At 54.3% G+C, this 20,707-nt stretch overlaps 1 protein-coding gene across 17 annotated transcripts in view; it reads left to right on the top strand.

Annotated features, from left to right (window-relative positions):
* Window positions 1–20,707, top strand: part of KMT2C (lysine methyltransferase 2C) — a 169,473-nt gene that overhangs the window by 98,174 nt on the left and 50,592 nt on the right. For 14 of the 17 annotated variants that reach the window (XM_055144981.1, XM_055145073.1, XM_055145008.1 and 11 more), the window contains exons 10-22: window positions 602–771; window positions 1,137–1,288; window positions 2,459–2,587; window positions 3,300–3,365; window positions 5,640–6,319; window positions 15,019–15,138; window positions 16,844–16,960; window positions 17,880–17,981; window positions 18,065–18,169; window positions 18,601–18,782; window positions 19,009–19,173; window positions 19,727–19,836; window positions 20,170–20,235. In XM_055144981.1, the coding sequence (XP_055000956.1) occupies window positions 602–771; window positions 1,137–1,288; window positions 2,459–2,587; window positions 3,300–3,365; window positions 5,640–6,319; window positions 15,019–15,138; window positions 16,844–16,960; window positions 17,880–17,981; window positions 18,065–18,169; window positions 18,601–18,782; window positions 19,009–19,173; window positions 19,727–19,836; window positions 20,170–20,235 (2,164 nt within the window). Of the gene's footprint in view, window positions 1–601; window positions 772–1,136; window positions 1,289–2,458; window positions 2,588–3,299; window positions 3,366–5,639; window positions 6,320–15,018; window positions 15,139–16,843; window positions 16,961–17,879; window positions 17,982–18,064; window positions 18,170–18,600; window positions 18,783–19,008; window positions 19,174–19,726; window positions 19,837–20,169; window positions 20,236–20,707 lie in introns of those variants that run through there. The other 3 variants (XM_055144984.1, XM_055145063.1, XM_055145032.1) reach the window with 3 other exon arrangements.

The following is a 20,707-nucleotide window of genomic DNA, read 5'->3' as shown; positions in this document are numbered from 1 at the left end:
AAGTTCAGCCTTGCCGTAGCTCAGACCCAGGACCTTTCACGTGAAGCCCAGTGCCCTGCCCGGCCGCGGTTCCTTCCCTTCCGAGTCCCCTGGAGCTGGGCAGCGGGCGGGCAGGCAGCGCCGGGCGTCTGACAGGTCAGCTTGCGGGCGGGTTTGGGCTGGTCTCTCTCGGGCCTTGTACTGGGAGAAGGATAATGACATTTTCTTCTACAAATCTGGGGAGTCCAGTCAGATGTGGTACCGAGTGGCGTTTTTCCGGCCTGGCATTGGTTGGGCCACCTTGTGTTGGACAAGGAAGTAGCCAGCTGAGTTGGCTTCCCCCGGGTCAGGGCTGACTCGGGACGGTTTCTCTCGGATATTTGTGCTGTGTTGTTGCTGCTTTTCTTACTAGGCTTCCCACGTGTCTGTCTTGAGTTTTTAGTACGAGATGAGGGGGGTCGTGTCAGGTGCTGAAGGTGCTGTTTCAGAAGCATACCCGTTTGTGGCCTCATAGTGACGAAAGTGGAGGTTTTCATCCACAAATGTCTGATTTCTGAAGCCCGGGGACCGGCACGGCGATCAGATGTGTAATGCACCTTGTCTCTCTCTCCCCGGTGTGTAGAATTGCAGAGTCTGTGTCGTCTGTGGCACACGGTCCAGTCCCCAGTGGCACCACAATTGCCTGGTATGTGACAGCTGTTACCAACAGCAGGATAACCTGTGTCCTTTCTGTGGGAAGTGCTACCATCCAGAGTCCCAGAAGGACATGCTGCACTGTAACATGTGCAGGAGGTAAGAGTCCCGTCCCCCCGACAAGCGTCTGTCACCTCTTCTCTCGTGTGTCTATCTTGCGGTCCAGCTTCTGTCGCTGTGGCCGTCCCTCAGGTACTGAGTGCTGGACGGCGTCCCTGAGCCCGCATGGGGCGAGGAGGTGGGCGTGCCAGGGCCCGAGCCAGCCCTAGGTGGGAGAAGAGAAAATAGCTTTTCCCGAGTCCGTCACAAATGACGTTGGAAAAATGTCAGCCTCTCCCCCTCTGGGCCTCCCCCGTCACCATGAATGTCCTCTCTCCAGTTCTTCAGCAGTCGCCTCTCTTCTCCCTAGTGCTCAACTTGACTTTAAAATAGAAAATTTTATTTAAATATATTTATCGCCACAGATGGGTTCATTTAGAATGTGACAAACCAACAGATCATGAACTGGATTCTCAGGTCAAAGAAGAATACATCTGCCTGTATTGTAGACACCTAGCGGCTGAGATGGACCCTTTCCAGCCGGGTGTCGGCCTGGACATGACGGGAATCCCCTCAGGTAACTCGGAGTCCTGCTGGGGGCCCTGTGTATGATTGTGCCGTGCGCCGCGGTGCCCCCTGTATGCTCAGCGCCAGGTCCCTGGGCCAGGCCGCGTGGCCTGGCTGGCACCGGGGAATCTGGCCCTTGGACGCCCGGCGGGTCTGATTGCACGCTGTTCTCGGTGTGCGGGTGGGGCGAGGGTCATGTCCCGTCTTGGCCAAGTGGTCAGTTCCCTGGATGGACCGGGCGCTGCCCAGGCTGTCCAGGTCGCACCCGGGTCACAGTGTGCTGGTCACGCTGCTCATTGCTGTGCTGTCTCCTGGCCTTAGTTTTCACACCCTGAGCTCAAGACTGGGTTGGGCATGGGACAGTTTTGGTAGGAGACGGTCAGAAACAAAGCTTCCCCGAGGCTGAGGAAGCAGACCTGGGCCCAGAGAGCCCGGCGGGCGAAGGCGCGTGTTCCGTGTGCCCTGGCCCCGGGGCACCCCGCGGAGACCCCCGGGAAATGCCCCTGCACCTGCTCACCACTCTGTTCCCCGTTCTGGTCCTGTGGGTGGTGGCTGGCAGGAGCCCAGCACCATCACCTGCTTCATCCTCTGAGACAAATCGGGAAGGGCCGGAGTGGTGGCACGGCGGGGAGGGCTCGCGCTCTGCACGCGGCCGGCCTGGGTGCTGGCCCGGGCACCACCAGGAGAAATCCCTGAGCACAGAGCCACGAGTAACCCCTGAGCCTCTCTGTGACCCAAAAAGACAAAAACACTTTGAAGAGTAGGCCTCGAGGCTCTGCACCCCCTCCCATGCTCCCTGTGGTGGTCAGCCCGCTCTGGGCTGGGCCTCAGGTCTGGTGGCCGAGGGAACATCTCCCTGGCCACGGGGATGCCAGAGCAGTCAAACCCGTTTCCCTCCCGTTCTTTGCAGCTTCCGCGTTTCTGGCGTTGGGTCAGTGCTCAGGGTTGCTCCCAGTGGGTCTGGGTCAGGAGGAGCTGACGGGCCTCCTGGGCACACTAGCCTGTCGGGCAGCCAGCCCGAGTGTGAAGAGATTCGAGACCCACATATGGTTCCATATGGAAAAATCAGAAAGCAATAGCATTTAAAAAACAATAGTTTGCCCTCCCTAGAACAGGTGATTGGCTCTGTTGCTGGAACCAGAGCTGGTTCTGAAGTAAGGCGCCGACTGTCTCTGTTCAGATTATAGCAATGACATGGAAGTAGACGGCCCCGAGGACCAGGCGGTGCTCCTGAGGCGCGCGCTCGGCGAGGACGCCGTCGCTGGTCACGTGGCCGGGCAGGAGGCCGCGCCTGGAATTGTTCCAGATGGTAAGGGGGGCTCTGCTCGCGGTGCGGGCTGCTTACTGGCTGCGTCTGTGCACGGGCTCCGGCGCCTCCGAAGGCTGGAGGGACGGTGGGATCGTGGGACCCCAGGCCGGCCGGCTGCTGCTGGCATCCCGGGACCCAGGGCGTGTGTCTCACTCCCTGTGCAGAAGGGAGTGAGCGGGTTGGGTCAGGCGGGTGAATTCAGGCGGCGGTGCCGGTCAGGTGCCCTCAGCTGCCACACCTGGCCCTGTCTGGGGAGAAGTTTGTCCTTGGCAGTGACAAACTCAGCTGCCTCCGTGCCATCTCCTTTTCTTATACCTTGTTGCACGTGAGATTGCAGTTTCTAAGACTCTAGCAACAGTTTCAGTGAAGTCTTTTGATGTGGTTTTGCAATTTTTTAAGTGTCTTTCACAAAACAAAAACCTTTACCATTAAGTCCCTTGAAACCTTTCCAAGGTGCTACTTCGTAAAGACCCAGAGAAACATCACCCAGCCTGACAGTGCCGTCACTCTGGTAGTTACTTTGTTATCCCCCAGCCCGGTGGAGTAGTCACTTTGTTAGTCACTTGGTATCAGGTCCTGCTCCCTAATGAAAGGGTTTGTTTTTCTTGCAAATTGGCTTTTCCCAGTAGGCTAAAGTAACTTGGATTACGATGCAGGGAATTCGGACCACGTGCTAGCATTTCATAAACGTGTCATAAATGTGTGTTCCCAGCAGTGCAGGTCCCCGTGGGAGAGCAGCTCGGGAGAGAAGGACCGCTGACCCTCGGCCCTGCTGCTGGTAAGCGCCCTCTGGTCAGCTTTCCCACGGGTCCTGGAGACTCGCTCTCTGCCACACACGTCGCAGTATTGCGCCTTTGCTTTAGTGCGCCTTGGCCTGAAAGACACGGGCGCCCTGAGCGTTGTCCGGCTGACCTTTAGCTGGCCCTGTGCCCGTCTGGGGGCTGTGGTCACTCCTGACTGGCGGGACAGGCTTGTTGAAGCATTATCTAAACCCAAGAACAGGGCAGAGCTGAACTGCTCGCATGAAGGTTGGTTTGCATTTTGGCATTAAGCTCCTGCTTAGCATGAAGCAGTGAATTTACTGAGGAGCTGTTTGTGTTTCGTGTGTGCTGCTTTCTGCAGTGAGTTTTTCTATGAGCACAACATTTTGGGTTCCTATATATATGTATATGTATATATAGATATATGTTATTATTTTTTAAATGAATCACCGTGAGATACAGTTATAGACTTATAAATGTTCGTGATTACGTTTCATACACTGATTGAGCACCCGTCCCTCCACCAGTGCCCATTCTCTACCGCCAACCAGTGTTCCCAGTGTCCTTCCTGCCACCCACCCCCACCCCACCTCTGTGGCAGCACATTCCCTCTTGCTCTCTACTCTCTCCTTTTGGGCGTTATGGTTTGCAAACACGTATTAAGTGGCCGTCATGTTTGGCCCCTAGTCTACTTCCAGCACACCTCTCCCCCCCAAGCGAGCCCTCCAGCATCGCTTACTTAGTGGTATATAAGAACTACTTCTCCTACATCTTAGATAGGTCTGGTTTGAGTCACTTAGATAGTGGTGTTTTTGGATTGAAAGCCGTTAATGTTCATTCTCTAATGTATTTTTTGTTTAGAATTTTTTCTTTTTGCTTAAAATGTTAAGTATAGTCAGATCTCATAGTGGGAGTGAGAGGGAGAGGCCACCACGGGCTGAGTGCCGGCCCAGCCGTGCTGGCCCCGGGCCATCGGGACAGACTCCAGAGCCAGGAGCACTGCCAGCGGAGGCCCCCAAACAAACCAAAACCCAAAAAAATGGGAATAGGAAGTGATGCTTCCTTTGAGACAGCTACATTTCATTACCTTAGTAGCTGAGGCCTTCGTCCTCGTAACTGAAGAATCATCTTGATGGAATTTGAAGTTGGTGTCCTTTCTCTCCGGTGTGTCTTCATTGGAGAGCTGCTTAGATTCATCTCAGTTGAATTTCCAGTAGAGACGTTGGCCTCAAGGTTTAATTTTAAAGGCTCTGATTTGAAATTCACTAGTTCATGCATCATGTGTGTATTTCTTACCATGTTTGTTGACTCTTCAGTCTTTCCAATTATCAGTGATGAGAGAGAATTAAGGTCATTGCCCAGATCGGGCCAGCCACGGTACAGAAGGGACGGCATTTGCCTCGCATGCCACCGGCCTAGGTTCAACCCCCAGTATCCCAGGGGGTCCTCTGAGCACTACCAAGAGTGATCCCAGAGCACAGGGCCAGGAGTCATCCCTGAGCACTACCAGGTGTGGCACAAAAACAAAAAGATTATTAGCTTCCCAAAATATATCAAGCATGTTGGAAGTCTTTTAGCTGAGTCAAATGTTTCTTACCTGTGATCACTCATTTGGTGGATGAAAGCCTTGTTAAGTTACATTTGAGGTGCCTCCTGTTGCAAGATATCTTTACATTCTAGAACAATCTCTTGAATAATCTTTTGGTTTCTGGGCCACACCCATTGGTGCTCAGGGCTTACTCTTCTCTCTGTGCTCAGGGTTCACTCCTGACTGGCTTAGGGAAAACCATATGGGGTGTTGGGACTTGAACCCAGGTTGGCTGCATGCAAGGCAAACGACCATCATCCCTTTTCTATTTCTGGCTCCTAATCTTCGTTTTTTTAACCTGGACACTTTACCTAGTGCCATTGAATCTCCTTTTCCTAATGGGTGTAACTCAACCTACAAAGTTTAGTTGCTTTAAATGTTCAAATTGTTGAAGCTGCCTATGTAGAATGGTTACAGTAAAAACTAATTTTATTCACTGGGGCTGTGAGTTTTGAGGGGCCACACCTGGTGGTGCTCAGGGCTTACTCCTGGGGTTAAATCCGGGCTGCCTCTGTTTGGGCAAAATGCCCCGTCTGCTGTGTGACTGCCTTTCCTGGTGACTGGCTTTGATTTACGTCATTCAGCTGAAAATGTTTAGAAACCATGCCACCCCCTCCCCCCCGGCCTTTTAAGGTAGAAATTGACGGATGTGTGAGACGCAGGTGTACCTACTCCAACGTAACAACTCTTGCAAATTTTGTAGAATCATCTCAAGACGAAATGAATCCTGAGTTGGAAAACCAGACTTCTCACGAAGTGGCTGGTGAGCGAGTGGGCGTGTCCCCTCACGCTGAGCCCGTGTGTCCCGGCGACCAGAGTGAGAACAAGATGGAAGTGACAGAAAACTTGGAAATCTTCGGGCACCAGATTGTACCGCAACACGGGGAGCTGAGCTCGTCCGAGGCCCCGCGGACGGTGGCCCCCGCCGAAGCACCAAGGCCTCCCGAAGCTGCCGCGGCGGACCCGCCGGAAGCCCCCGGGGCCCCGTGCGGCGACAGGGCTGCCGTGTGCTCCCAGGACCCACCGGCACCTGGCGAAGCAGCACCACGAGAAAGCACAGACGCCTCCGCCGGGACGAGTCCCCCCGCGGAGAGTGCAGTGAGGGACGGGCCGTGCCTCGAGGCCGTACCGGCCCCGCTGCCCTCGGGGGCCGAGCCGGCACTGCCAGCTGCGGCGGACTTGGGCAAGGCCAGCGCGTCTTCCTCCCCGCCACCCCCGGCCGACTTGCCCGGGCCCGACGTGCCGCAGAGTGACCCTCCCGCCCTCAGCGCGCCCGCCGGGAGCGTGCCGGCAGCCTACATCGCGGTCACTCCCAAGATCGGCATGGGCAAGCCTGCCATCACCAAGCGGAAGTTCTCCCCGGGAAGACCCCGGTCCAAGCAGGTAGGTGGGCTTCCTGGCCGCAGTGCGCCGTGTCTCAGCAGTGGCCTCCTGGCTTTAAGGCCAGCCTGTCTCCAGGGCGACCAGATATGCAGGGTCCACTGGCGTGTTTTGGCCGTTCTCAAGAAGAGCTGATGAGGACGGCCATGATTAAGGTGGAAGTGACGTCCCTTCGGGTCTTCGTTTAGAGCTCTGTTTAATGATCGTTTCCGATAGAAAGGCCTTAATATTTTCTATTCCCGTGGAATTTCGCTTGTTTTTGTTTTACTGGGTCAAACCTGGCTCTGTGCTCAGGGATCACTCCTGGTGGTGCTTGGGGACCATGTGGGATGCTGGGGATTAGACCCGGGTTAGCCTTACTCACTCTCCTCTCCTACCTCTCCGGCCCTGGTGTCTGTTTTAACAGCGTGTGCATGAAGGTTTAAACTGGGATGTTTGGGATGCGGTGTGTGTGTGTGTGGGGGGGGCTCGGAAGAGGGCTGTGGATTTCTCATTTTAGTTTTTCTGTCCTTAATCTTTTGGTGCCATTTTTTCCTCCAAGTTGCAGCTTAACTAATTTCTTGGGGTGCCCTTAGAGTTGGCAGATCTCCTGGTGCCCTTGCTGTGCCCGTTCGGACCTGCTGGGTCCTGCCACGTAGGGGACAGAGCGTCCTTTTGAATAGGAATGAGGGCATGGCAGGCTGAGGCAGCGGGTCGCTGAGAGCCGCGCCTCACAGGACACCTGCTTCCTGGGCTTCCCACGGCGGGAGGCAAAGGAACAGGAGGAACGGGTCCGGGGCAGGCGGAGGAAGAGTGCCCGTTAGGGCGCTTGCCTTGCTCGCACCCACCCAGTTGGTCCCCAGGGCACCGGGCAGGAGCGATCCTGAGCCTGGGTGTGGCCCCAAAGCCCACATGGCAAGAGGCCGCACAAGCTTACTGCTGGTCACACTCTAACTCGGAGTTTTCATTCTCTTGGTTTTGAAGTTTTTTTGTTTTATGTTTTGTTGGTTTGGGGGCCACACCCAGGGATGCTTGGTCTCTCCAGGATCCATGCTCGGGATCACTCCTGCTGGGGCTCGGGAGACTGGGGGAGCAGCGTTGGGTGGGCCATGTGCAAGGCGAGACCCTCCTTGGCTTCCTCTGCCCAGGCCCAGGAGGACGACTTCTCAATCCAGTAGGAATTGGTTTGGAACTAGAAGCTCAGTAGAATAATAAGATTGAATTTCTCTAAGTAAATTCCAGATAGTTTATTTGCCAAGATGGAAAGTTGTCCAGGGGCTGTGCGGGCGCCCTGCGGGTTTGCTGCTTCTCTGAGGCGGAGGCAGGGCTGGGCCTCTCCTAGTCCGGATGTCTGTTTTGTTTCACTGAGATGATTCTTCTGAAGCCTGTTGGTTTTGCCTTTAAGTATCTATTTTTCTTTTTTGCTTTTTGGGTCACACCCAGCGATGCTCAGGGGTTACTCCTGGCTTTGCACTCAGGAATTACTCCTGGCGGTGTTTGGGGGACCATATGGGATGCCGGGGATCGAACCCGGGTCGGCCGCGTGCAAGGCAAACGCCCTACCCGCTGTGCTATCGCTCCGGCCCCAGTATCTATTTTTCTATATACATATATTTTATATAATTTATAATGATGTATACTCCTTTAATAATGTAGTTTTATTCCCTGGAAATACTTTAGCAGTGCATATTTATTAATTTTTTTAATTATTCATTCGGGGGCCACGCTCAGCATTGCTCGGGGCTCACTCCTGGCAGGCGGGGGGTGTGGAGACCATCAGGGACACCAGGGATTGAATCTGGGTCAGCCACACGGGGCAAATGCCCACTTGCCAGCAGTGCACATCTCCATGTCTTCACTCTGTTATTTGCATTCTTGAGAAGCGTCCTCCGGGTTCTGCTCTGTTCTCCTCTGGTCCCAGTTCTGGTGGTGACCCGCTTGCCCTTCGCCCGGCCGTGTCCTGCCGCCCTGGAATGCGCTGTTGCCAGTCACGGTAGTCTCGTGCCCGCTGCTCTGTGCCTCAGGCATTGTGAGGCTTGTTCGTGGGACAGAGGAGCCCCTGCTGTCCCTATCCTTGTTGAGAGCTGGGGAGACTCCAGAGGTGTTTATGCAGGCAGCACGTGCCCGTCAGTGTTGGAAATCACCGGGGTTCCGGTAGACTTGGGGGTCTGCTTTTCAGCTCCCCGAGGTCTGCTGTCAGGGCACCACACCTGGTGGTTCTTAGTGTGGCTGCCAGCGTGGTGCTGGTGCCCAGTGGTGCCGAACACCTTTGGGCGATGAGGATTGAACTTGGGGTTCTGCGCACAGTGCACACCCCACCCCTGGCAGTGGCATTTGGGTCTTGCTGGGGTGTCCTCACTTCTGCGCGCTGACCCCCCCCCCCTCCAATTGGAGATCATCATGCCAAGGAAAGAACTGAGTGTTTGCTTGGTTGAGTTTGCTTCATAGCAGTCAGATCTTTATCACTATCATAATCACTGTCATCCTGTTGATCCCGATTTGCTCGATGGGCCCAGTAACGTCTCTGTTCGTCCCAGCCCTGAGATTTTAGCAGCCTCTCTTTACTCATCCTTCCCAACCGTGCTGCATTGGAGTCTCTCTCAGGGTCAGGAGAATGAGACCCAGCATTGTTACTGTATTTGGCATATGAATATGCCATGGGGAGCTTGCCAGGCTCTCCTGTGCAGGCAGGAAGCTCCCGGTAGCTTGCCAGTTTCTCTGACAGGGAGAACTAGGCTGTAAGATATCGCTTCCGGGAGCTTGGTTTTATAGTCTCTGGATGTCGGCTGTTGATGGGATTACACGGCGCCAGGGGCAGTTTCTGGGTGTGACTGCCTAGCTACTGGAAAATGGGGGATCTGGGCAGAAGAGGCCCAGTCCACATCCGAGCAGGCTTGGAGATCTAAGTCCCTGGGTCCCACACACCTGGGTTCCTCTGCCGGTTCCTTCATGCGTGAGGCTTGTCCGAATGTGTGGAGAGGGGCCTTGAACCTGGCTGTGGCTGGGTTCCAGAGGTCTTCCACTGCCGGGGCTCTGCTCAGGGCGGGGAGGGAGACTCAACCTGCCTCCTCTGAGGGGACCCAGTGAAGACAGCCAGGAGCGGGGGCAAGAGATACAGATCTTTATATGTATCTTAATCCTGCTATAACATTGCATGAGCTTTCTTTCTTTCTTTCTTTCTTTCTTTCTTTCTTTCTTTCTTTCTTTCTTTCTTTCTTTCTTTCTTTCTTTCTTTCTTCCTTCCTTCCTTCCTTCCTTCCTTCCTTCCTTCCTTTCTTTCTTTCTTTCTTTCTTTCTTTCTTTCTTTCTTTCTTTCTTTCTTTCTCTCTTTCTCTTTCTCTCTTTCTCTCTTTCTCTCTTTCTTTCTTGTCACCTTAGATACAGTTTCAAAGCTTTCATGTTCGAGATTCAGCCATACAATAATTGAACACCCATCCCTCCACCAGTGTCCCCAGTATCTCCCCCCCCCCCCCCATTCCCAGTCCTCCCCCTGCCTCCATGGCAGACAGTTTCCCAATACTCTCTCAACTTTTGGGCATTATGTTTTGCTCGAATTTTCCCACCACCATTCATCTGCCAGGGGCAGGTGCTAGATCATTTATTGTCCCTTGCTCGTTGCTTATTTTGAATATCATGGTGCTGTGGCTGTGCACTTCTGGAATCCTAGGTTGTAAATGATTGGGTTCCAGAGACGTTTCTGTAGGGCACTGATCCATTTTGGGATTCAGCTGGGCGTCTCAGGACCAGGGCTGTTGGTGTGCTAAGAATGCTCCCGGAGGCACATTGTGGGGGTGACAGCCAGGCTGACGAGGGGGCGGGGAGCCGGGGAGGGACAGCCTGGCACTTCTGCTGCCATGCCTGGAGATTTAATCCTGGAACCTGCACACCTGGGCCTTGCTTGTGGAAGCTCTTGGTCGCTGGGATCCCATCTAGAATAGGTGGGGAGACCACACCTGCTCCATCTGGGGTGCCCCGGTGAAATTAGCTCGGTATGGGGCCCGGAGAGGTGCTGTGGTGTCTTCTGGGACTCGCTGCTCTGTCTCTGGCTTTTGATCTCTTTGGAGATTTATTTGTGGGTCTCTGAAGCAATAGAGCTTACAGGGTGGCGTTGGAGTTGGTTTGTGGGGGTGACTGCCAGTGCTTCCATGTGTATTGGGAAGTGCGGGGAGATAGCCCACCCTAACTCTGAGAAAGCCTGGAGATTTCAGTCACAAAACCAGAGTACCAGAATTTTTAGCAGATTACATCGTGGTGAGGTTGTCCTGAGATGGTGGAGTCAGACCCCTGGGGGTATGGCGGAGATTTTGGATTGTGGAAGTAAGCGGCTGCTGGGGGCTTTGCTTGGGCAGGCCACCAGGCCAACCCGCCCCGCTCCGATTTACCCCAGTCTGTTCAGCCATGTGCAGGTCTGAGATTTAACTGTGGCTTTTAGTCTCTTTCGAGATTTATTTGTGGATCTCTGAAATAGGCCAATAAATGAGCTTGTATAGTTGAGCTGGAGGTGGTTTGTGGGTGTGGCTCCCACATGACATAACTTTTGGCTGTTTAATTTCTTAGTAAACTTGGTCCCAAGTTGTTGAGGTCTGGCCATAGCACAGTGGCAATTTTGGGGTGTCAGGAAGCCTGAAGGCACCATCAGGCTGCTGATGTACTCGCCCCCCTGGATACAGGTCGACCTGCTGGCGGCACCATTCCCCCTGGCACGAGCTTTTTCTAAGAATTCACTTCAAAATGAAATGAATGCTTTCGTTAGAAGCAAAGACATCTCAAGTCTTTTAAGGGCTGCTGACGGCGTTACTGAATGTGGCCCGGAGCTTGTGCTGGGCTGGCCGTGGTACGAGAGGCCAGAGAGGCCAACATTTTCCTGTCTAAATGTAACAGAAGCCCCAGACACAGTATTCTAATTTACTACAGTGCCACAAAATTAAAAGCAGTTCATGGGATAAATTTACTGCTTCTTTTTAATTTGTGATTTCTTTAACCTGTAGCCCTGCACTGTCATCCCGTTGTTCATCAAGTTGCTCGAGCAGGCACCATTATCTCCGTTGTGAGACTGGTTACTGTTTTTGGCATATCGAATAACCACGAGTAGCTTGCCAGGCTCTGCTGTGCAGGTGGGATACCCTTGGTAACTTGCCGGGCTTTCTGAGAGGGACAGAGGAATCAAACCCGGGTTGGCCGCGTGCAAGGCAAACACCCTACCCCGCTGTGCTATCGCTCCAGTCCGTCTGGAGAGAGCCAGTACCGTGAGTGGCAGATAGCCAGGGCTCATGCTCCCCGCAGAAGGGGTCAGCCACTGGCCTGGATTGTTCTGTGGACTATCACCTCTGGTGTGATTCAGTGACACGTGAGCATCCCTCTTCTGAGGAGGCTCCAGCCGTCCTGTCTGAGGCGCGCGCCAAACCCTTGGGTGGGGGACGCCCTGGGCCCACCCGCCTCAGCGACTCCCGGGGCTCAGGCAGGCTGTGGGGAGACGCCGTGCCCGGTCGCTCGCGGGCTCCTTTGGAACTCGGCGGACCGTGACGGGGGCGTCACGAGGAGCCTGGGAGCCTGGCGGTGCTCGTGTCGCCCGGATTGTCCTGTGGTTTGTTGCTGTTTCATGCTTCAGTGTTTGAACCCTCAGGCCTGTCTGCCACGGCCCTTGGGCTCAGGGACGCGGCCGTCGGCGTGTCTCTCACCCGGGAGAGAGGACGGGCGGGAAGGTGCTCGCTGGACCCAGTTCTCAGCAACGCCACCCGCCCTGCGGGTGTGGCCCTTGTGACCCCTGAGCCACCACGGAGGCCGACAAGGGCCTCCGGGTCCCTGAGCATGGCTTGGGAGGGGCCTCGAGCCCCCAGCCCCTCTCCCCGAAAGAGAAACTTGGGGTGCCAGGGTCCCACCTGCGTATCGCACCGTTGATGGTTTCCTTCCCCTTCACTGCCGCTGCCATTTTAACGGCATTTTTCTGTTTAAATGTGAGATGATGGGTTTGGGGCCATGGCTTCGTGGGGGAGCCCGGGTGTGGGAGGCCCTGGGCCCGTGTCCTGAGTGGGGGCCTTCCGGGAACTTTCTGATTGAGCCATTTGCCAGATGGTGTTTAGGGATTGTTGCTGCATTGCTTGTGTGCTAGTATTCAACGTTTTTTCCCCTTTCTGTATGTTTTACTCTGCGAGGGCCAAACTCGGCCTGGCCCATCTAAGGCTGTTTTCTACCCCTGAGCTATGTCCCCAGCCCTGACATAGTTTTTCTTAGATAATCTTAAATATTTTAAGAAAACTCCATTTCGAAATTATTCTGGGCAGAATATTCTGATAATCTTTGTGGCCTGCGTACAACAGGGGTGAGTGGCCTTTGTCGTGATTTCTCACCCAGCTGAGGCTGGAAGGATGTGTTATAATTGAAGCTGATAATGACAGCTGTATTTCAGTTTTAAGACCTAACTAATATGTTTGGTAAATTTTTCTTTGTCAAAATATCAAAGTATAACCATAATTTTCAGTCCCTTCAAGCTGTACATAATCTATCTTCCAGTGTCTTTTTTTTTTTTTTTTGGGGTCACACCTGGCGATGCACAGGGGTTACTCCTGGCTCTGCACTCAGGAATCACTCCTGGCAGTGCTCAGGGGACCCTATGGGATGCTGGGAATCGAACCCGGGTCGGCCGCGTGCAAGGCAAATGCCCTACCTACTGTGATATCACTCCAGCCCTTCTTCCAGTGTCTTATGACAAAATGCCTATTAAAATTCCTAATGTAATCACCCGAGCCTTTATTCTATATGTTCTTGGCCGCGGGTGAATGGCATTCTAACTACCCCTGAAACAGCGTCCAAACATCTCCAGTCTGTGGAGCTCTTGGTCACGTCCCTGTCGCGTCCCCATCCCAGTGTGAGATGATGCCCGATTGCCTTCTGAAGTGAGATTCACTCTTGGCACCCAAGCCAGTTTTCAGGTGACGGTTATGAACATGTTACCGTAGCATGTGCCTCCTCGTGACATGTTCTAGAAACCGCCTCCTGAGTGCGGCCTTCGACCAGATCTCGCACCCGAGCCTTCTCCAAGTGATCAAGAGCCAGGAAAGTGGTGGCCCCAGATTCCGGTCAGCTGAAGGGCCTGGTGGGCCACCCTCTCCCTGGGGAGGGCTGGGGGCAGGGGAGGGCTGGGGGCAGGGGAGGGCTGGGGGCAGGGGAGGGCCAGGGGCTGGGGAGGGCCGGGGCAGGAGCCCCTCCGGCCCAGGGTTGGACTGGAGGTCTTCGTTGTTCTCGGGGGTCCCGGCCTCCCCGTGCAGAGCCTGGCCCCCCCGGCCCCAAGGTGGTCAGCGGGGAAAGTGGACATGCCCGGCAGGGAAACCGCCTTGACTCGAGTTCTCGGCTAGGAGTGCAGGGGGCCAAGGCCTGGCCGTGCTTGCAGCTGCCCGCTCAATTCCATCCGCGGCACTGCAGAGGGTCTCCCGAGCCCCTCGGGGCGTGGCCCAAGCATGGCGGAGCGGGGCCCAGTGGGCTCCCAGGCTGTCCCTTGTGTGGCTCCTCTCGGAATCTCGTGTCCCCTGCGCTGTTCCCTTCCTCCAGGGCAGTTTGTTTCATTTCCAGCCGGTCATTCCGCTGTGGCCAAGCGCTGGCCTTGCAGGGGGCTAGGGCTGGTCCTAGCGGCCCCAGCTGTGAGGGGCTGAGCAGGGGACGCTGCTCTCGGCCCGTAGTGTGCTAAGTGCCTGGTAAATATTTTGTTTCTTAAACTTCAGATACTCGGTTGGGAACATGATCCTGGGCCTTGTTGTATTTCCCAAATCAAAACGTGTTCTGTGTGACTCAGCCTGTCTGTCTTAAAGCGTCTTGTGTGGGGCTGGGGAGACAGCCCTCCCCCCACCCCGCGGTCCCGGGCGCAGGGCCCCTCAGCACCACCAGGCGTGCCCCTGAGTAGCGGGGCAGGGGCCTTAGTGACTAGGTCTTCCAGGAGGACAGTTTTCTTCATACCGCCTGGCGTCTCCGTCTGGCTAGCTCAGGGGCAGCAGATGAGTTAGTTGGAAGTGAGGTACCTCAGTTTTATTTTAAATATTGTTTCCTGTATAAATAATGAGATCATTTATTTTACCCTTTTACCTTGCAAATTTAGAACAATTTGCTCTCCTAGTTCTTTTCAAATCGGTTCTTTGTATGTAATCAGTGCGTAATGTTTTCAAGACAAAAATTAAACCATTTCGAGGTCACAGTAGAAGAGGGAATTAAAAGCTGAGATGGTCCTGTTATTTGCATCTTAAGGTTACAGACTAACTTTCTACGATTTAATGTGAATATATGTTATTGCTCATGTTTCTGATTGCATTTTTTTTGGCCTGTTTGTGGTTTATTATACTAGGTTTTTTAGCTTATCTAATTTTCATTTGTAGCAAAATAATAGTTGTTCCAAGAAAAATAATCCCCAGTTTCTTGTACTATTGTTATCATTTGATTAACTTTCATTTATATTTTGGAACTAGAATTGCCATACTTTCATTAATGTTGATGCCATGAAAACTTAATTTTTAATGTCTCATTACAGTGATGTTTTAGCCAGAATAACTAATGTAAATTGTAGCTACAGATACTTAAGTTTACAGTCATATAAGTTTCTTTTCCCTTCCTTGAAGCAATTTGTCCTAAATTTCCATACATATGCATTTGTTTTTGCTGTTCTAATTCCTTAGTTGCCGGCTTTGACCTTTTCTGTTGCTGAGTTTTGTGCATCTGTTTTCTCACCCGCCACACCCTAGGGGGCATGGAGCGCCCACCGCGCCCTGAGCCCGCCTCCCTGGGCCCCCGACATTTCAGAAGGCCGGGACATTTTTAAACCCAGGCAGCTTCCTGGCGGTGCCATTTGGAGCATCAAAGTGGTAAATAAAATTGCATTTACATTCATATATCATTTCTTACTGGTCTTGTCCAAAGTTAGAGTTGGATCTTTATTCTCTAGATAATGAGTTGGGCTTCCAGATCCACCTTCCTGTGGGGGAGGGGGTGATTAAAAAACTTGATTATGAAGAAGTAACATCTTAGAAGGAAATTAAATTGCAATTTTACATGACTGATTATCTAAAAGTACGAAATTTTGGTACTTTTTTGTGGTTGTTTTCTCGCACAATTGTCAGTATTTTTGTGCGGGGAGATCCCCATCACATGGCCGTGAGGTGAGGCTCCATTGGCTCACGCTGAAGTGTTGCTTACTGGGGAGCAGAAAGGGAAAGGGGCACTAGCGGACGCTGCCTTCCTGGGGAAACAGACCGCGCGGATGCCGTTAGCCGCGTGGGCGCCTTTCCCGCGTTCGTGGGTGATGCTGCTAGTTCCTTGAAGTAAGCCATCTAATCCATTTTTGTAAAAAATTAATTTGAAAGCATTGAAGTTTTTCTGACGAGTGAAGGGGAAACTTCTTTACTATAAATCTGGAGTGAGACTGTTTAATTTGGACTAGTCAGTATTAAGAAAGTTCTAAATTTTATTTTTTACTAACAGCGCCGGAAAAACAATTTTTCAACTCATTCTGATAGCATGTAAGATATTAAAACTATAAATAATTTGCTCCAAGAGTATAAGGAGTGATTCATTTCACAGTTTGGAATAAGTACCACTGATTTTCTTTTCCCCCCTATCCAACCGTCTCATCGGCTGTCGGGGAGTGACTGCAAGTCCTGACGAGTCACTGACTCTCTGGGGCACTCTTGTCCCCGTGAGAGACGGGCTTTCCGGCTGCCGTGTCCCTTTTCAGAGGCTGGCGAGATCTAAGGAGAGCACTTTTAGCAGCGCTGGGAGGCGCAGTCTGACGGCTTGGCTGAGACTGAAGACGCCCCCAGTCCTCCCCTGCCGGCCAGGCGTTTGCTGAGCGGGTGGCCTCCGACCCGTCCCGCCAGGGCCAGCCTGCACCAAGGGTTGCCCCTTCTTAGGAGAACAGGGACAGATTATCCTGAGCCTTGGGGTTCCTCTCAGCGCACCTGCCCTGTGCAGATGCCAGCTTTTTTGCCGGGAGTGACCCACAGCTCTGGCCGAGCGAGCAGCCAGGGAAACCAGACACGTTTCCCCAGAGTCTGCTCATGTGTTGGATAAAAACACGCCAGATTAATTATTTCCTTTTCAGGCATTTTCTTATTTAAAAGCAAGTCTTTCACCTTTTTATCCACTTTCCCGCCAGCTTCCGTGCTGGGAGGATGAGCTCTGTCTCTTTCCGTTCCATCCAGTTACAGAATGAAGAAAGGGGCGTGTTTTCTGTTCCAGAGGAGCAGTAACTGTTCACTAGCAAAAAATTCCGGCTCCTTGCAGTTCTTGCCGCATAGGGTAGTGGGCTGGGGCGCGGCCCGGCCTCACAGGCCCCCTCTGCCGCGGCGCCTGTTGCTGAGCTGCCGGTTCAGCGCGGTCACTGCCGGGCGCGTCTGCTGGCCCGTTCATCCGACGGCCTCCCCGAGCCTTCCCGTCAGGACAGCCTGGCCTCTAGTCCCCCTGGACGGAGGCTCCGGGGACGGGGCGGGCGGGTCACTCCAGCTTCAGGGTCGGAGGAGCGAGGGGAGAGAGAGGCGCGGCGCCAGCCTGACTGTCCCCTCTGTCGCCTAGGGCCGCGGGGCCGGATTCCCAGGGCGCCGGAGACCGCGAGGCGCCGGACTTGCGGGACGTGGCGGCAGAGGCCGGTCCAAGTTGAAAAGTGGCCTCGGGGCCGTGGTGCTGCCTGGGGTAAGAGTCGCCTTGTCCTCCTGGGTCTGGGGTCTCGAGTAGGCGGGGCTTCCATGCTGCATCACCCTCCACTTTCTCTCAAGCAGCTATGCACCCTCGGCCCCCGCTTCTGTTTGGCGGGGCCCCTGGCAGCGCTCGGGCCTTGCTCCTGGCTCTGAGCTCAAGGGTCGCTCCTGGCAGAGCTTGGGGGACCCTATGGGATGCCGGGGATTGAACGGGGGGCCCCCCGAATGCAGGGCAAACGCCCTCCCCGCTGTGCTATCCTCCGGCCCTGGGCCATTTTGTTTCATTTATTGGTGGGGGCGCGCCCCCCCCCCCCCCCACCACTCCATTGCCGGGAGCTGAGGTTGGGTCACCTGCAGGGCAGGCAGGTACCTTAGGCCCCGTGTTCCCAACCCCTGGTGAGTTATTTTCATGCAGCGCAAGCCCAGAGAAATCTATGAATCACACACGTAATTAAAAACTGTATTTAGGAAGAAGAAATACGGGGCTGGAATGTACTTTTATGGTATCTCAATTATACTAACCTCTTTGCAGGTCTTTTTTTTTTTAAAGTGAACAAAATTATTTAAAGAAACTTAATTTAGAGAGATGAGATGTAAGAGAAAGAGATACGAGTTCAAGAGAGAAAATGGGCTTTTCCGGAGGGGGGAACCTTCATATCGAAGGTTATTAAGCGTCATTAAAATAGGTCTATACAAAGGAAAAATAGATTCCCATGCATGCATGTGCGCGCGCACACACACACACACACACACACGGTACTGACTTCCTGTTTCTTGATGAGAAACTTTTTGTAGATTTCCCTTGGCATTCATTTTCTCACCCTCCCGCCCTCTAGGACCTGTACCTCTAAAGGCCCAGGCCCGGGTGTGAGGGGCAAGAGGTGCACACCCCCTTCTGTGCTCTGCCCCCGCAGGTGTCGGCCGCAGACCTGGCGTCCAGCAAGGAGGAGGAGGAGAACTCCATGCACAACACCGTCGTGCTCTTCTCCAGCAGCGACAAGTTCACGCTGCACCAGGTGGGTGCCCCCCGCCCCCGGGCCCGCCCCAGGGACGGGGCCACCTCTGTGCGTGGAGTGACGCGTGCCGTTTCTTCCTCCAGGACATGTGTGTGGTGTGCGGCAGCTTCGGCCAGGGCGCCGAGGGGCGGCTGCTGGCCTGCTCGCAGTGTGGCCAGTGCTACCACCCCTACTGCGTCAGCATCAAGGTGAGTGTCCGCCCGCCCGGCCCAGGCACACTCGCGGAGCCGCCTGCTGCCGCCTTAAATTCTTAAAGTCCATCCCCCGGGCTTGAGGGGGCTGTACTGTGTACGCGACAGCGTTCCCCACCCTCGGTGTCGTAGTTAACGGGTGGTCTGTCTAGAACCGACTTTGCGTGAGTCTCGTGCTGGGGTGCTCGCGTATATTTCACCGGGTCTCTCCTCTGGAAGTTACGTTTCACTCTCTGCTGAGGCCCGGGTGCAGCTGATTCTGCTGGAGGGCTGAGTGCGACTTGCCCAGTGGCACAGCATTCGGCTCGCCCGGTCTCCCTTGCCCCACCTCCCAGTCTTCACCCGGGAAAGACCCATCGGTGGCGCTCGGTTGCCGTGGCCATTGGCGGGGCTGACCTTGCGTGTCCGACATGCGTGTGTCTCTGCAGATCACCAAGGTGGTGCTGAGCAAGGGCTGGCGGTGCCTGGAGTGCACCGTGTGCGAGGCCTGCGGGAAGGCCACGGACCCCGGGCGGCTGCTGCTGTGTGACGACTGTGACATCAGCTACCACACCTACTGCCTGGACCCGCCCCTGCAGACCGTCCCCAAGGGAGGCTGGAAGTGCAAATGGTGCGCTGGGCCCGGCGGGGTCAGCCCCTCGGTCAGCCGCCCACACGCGCAGACCCACAGCAGGGGCGGCCACGGGGAGGTGTTGGGATGGAGCGCATGCAAGGCCGTCACTCAGGGCGCTGTTCTCCCCAGCCGGGAGGCGACAGTCACCGGTTCCCTCCACACGTCCCTCCCCGCGGGGACGTGCCGCGCCCCACTGAGACGCGCGGGGGTTCTTGGGTTCCAGGTGTGTGTGGTGCCGGCACTGTGGAGCCACGTCTGCCGGCCTCAGGTGCGAGTGGCAGAACAACTACACGCAGTGCGCGCCCTGCGCCAGCCTGGCCTGCTGCCCTGCGTGCGGCCGCGACTACCGCGAGGAGGACCTCATCCTGCAGTGCCGGCAGTGCGACAGGTGCGGGGGCTCCCGAGTCGCTCACCCCCTGTGTGCGCACGTTTTCCCCGGGCCCGTTCACGGTTCTGTTTGCCCTTTCTGAGCCAGACGCTTTTTCAAAATGAGCTCCAGAGAGTAGGTCCCCCAGTGTGGCACGCGTGTCCCCGAAAGCCAGAGTGCTGGCTTGGTCTCGGCACCCACGTGCTGTTTGCTAGTGTCACGTAGACCAGTGTTACAACGCTCGGCCTTTCCCGCTGACCACAGTGCCTCACTGCCACGCACTAGCGCTTCTGGGAGCCCAGGGTGGTCCCGGGAGAGCCTGTCACCAGTCCTCCAAGTCCGTCCCACGGCCTGACTAGCTTCTAGCTATTCTAAAGCCGTGCGGGATGGTGAAACTGCCTCTCTGCCCCACAGGGCGGCGTGGCTGCCCGGCTCTCCGGTCGGGCCTGGCGCAGTGCTTAGGGGTCTGGGCACTGGGCCTGGGGCAAGGGCTGCCGGGAGCTCCCCCACACCGTCGTCAGGAACCTTCCTCTGTGGTTTTCATATTTTATAACATGCAAACGTGTCTGTCTAGATGGATGCATGCGGTCTGTCAGAACTTAAACTCTGAAGAGGAAGTGGAGAATGCGGCCGACATGGGCTTCGACTGCAGCATGTGCCGACCCTACATGCCCGCGCCCAATGGTAAGGCCCGAGACGGCCAGTGCCGGCCTCCCATCGCGTCCAGCAGTCAGGCCCTCGAGGCTCCACCCCTGACTTGGCGTGCGGTGGCGAGTCTCGTTATCTGCTGTATAAGTGGCTCAGTGTACAGATACCTTTTGTGTTTGTAAATGTGTTTTCCTCCCTGGTGCGTGTTTTCTCCACTAGTTCTCCTTGTTGATTTATAAGACATTTACTCTATGTAGAGTTCAAGCGTTTATTCCTATAAAGTGGGTTCAGGGATAATCATATAAATATTTAAATACAGTTTGCCTTTACAGAAAAACTCACGTGCTTTTACTTATTTCTCCATTCTAGTGCCTTCCTCGGACTGCTGTGAATCTTCACTTGTGGCACAGATCGTCACGAAAGTGAAAGAGCTGGGTAAAATATGGATACTTTATTTCACCGTCACAGAATGCATGTGAACACACAGGATACTTTTTTTAAATTTCATTTTATTTTTATTAAGTTGTTCATAATAGTTCGTTACAGTTAATACTCAAACACTGATCCCAGCCCCACCACACCTTCCTAGCCCCGCAAGAGGGAAGAGTGTGAAGGTTGTTGTACTTGATCCTGGAGCCATTTCAGCCCTTACACACTTGATACTTTCTGTAGCTGACAATCACATGTTGTGGAACCTTCTAGAATCCTAGTGCCCAGGTGTGAGCCGCAGGGTCAGTTGTCACTTCTATCCCAGCTGGATCGAATGCACATCAGACAGTTTTCCAGGGAGGGGTTCCCGCAAACCTCGCATATTGGCAGTGGAAATAATGTCTCTTAGAAACGACCAGCGACTCTCCACCTAGTGTCCCCTTGCTCTGTTGCTTAGTTAATTGCTTTGTAACTATGT

This window comes from Sorex araneus, chromosome 1, assembly GCF_027595985.1.
Source record: "Sorex araneus isolate mSorAra2 chromosome 1, mSorAra2.pri, whole genome shotgun sequence".
NCBI classification, from domain to species: domain Eukaryota; kingdom Metazoa; phylum Chordata; class Mammalia; order Eulipotyphla; family Soricidae; genus Sorex; species Sorex araneus.
The sequence above is the reverse complement of the archived record's forward strand: the minus strand, read 5'-3'. Positions and strand labels throughout refer to the sequence as shown.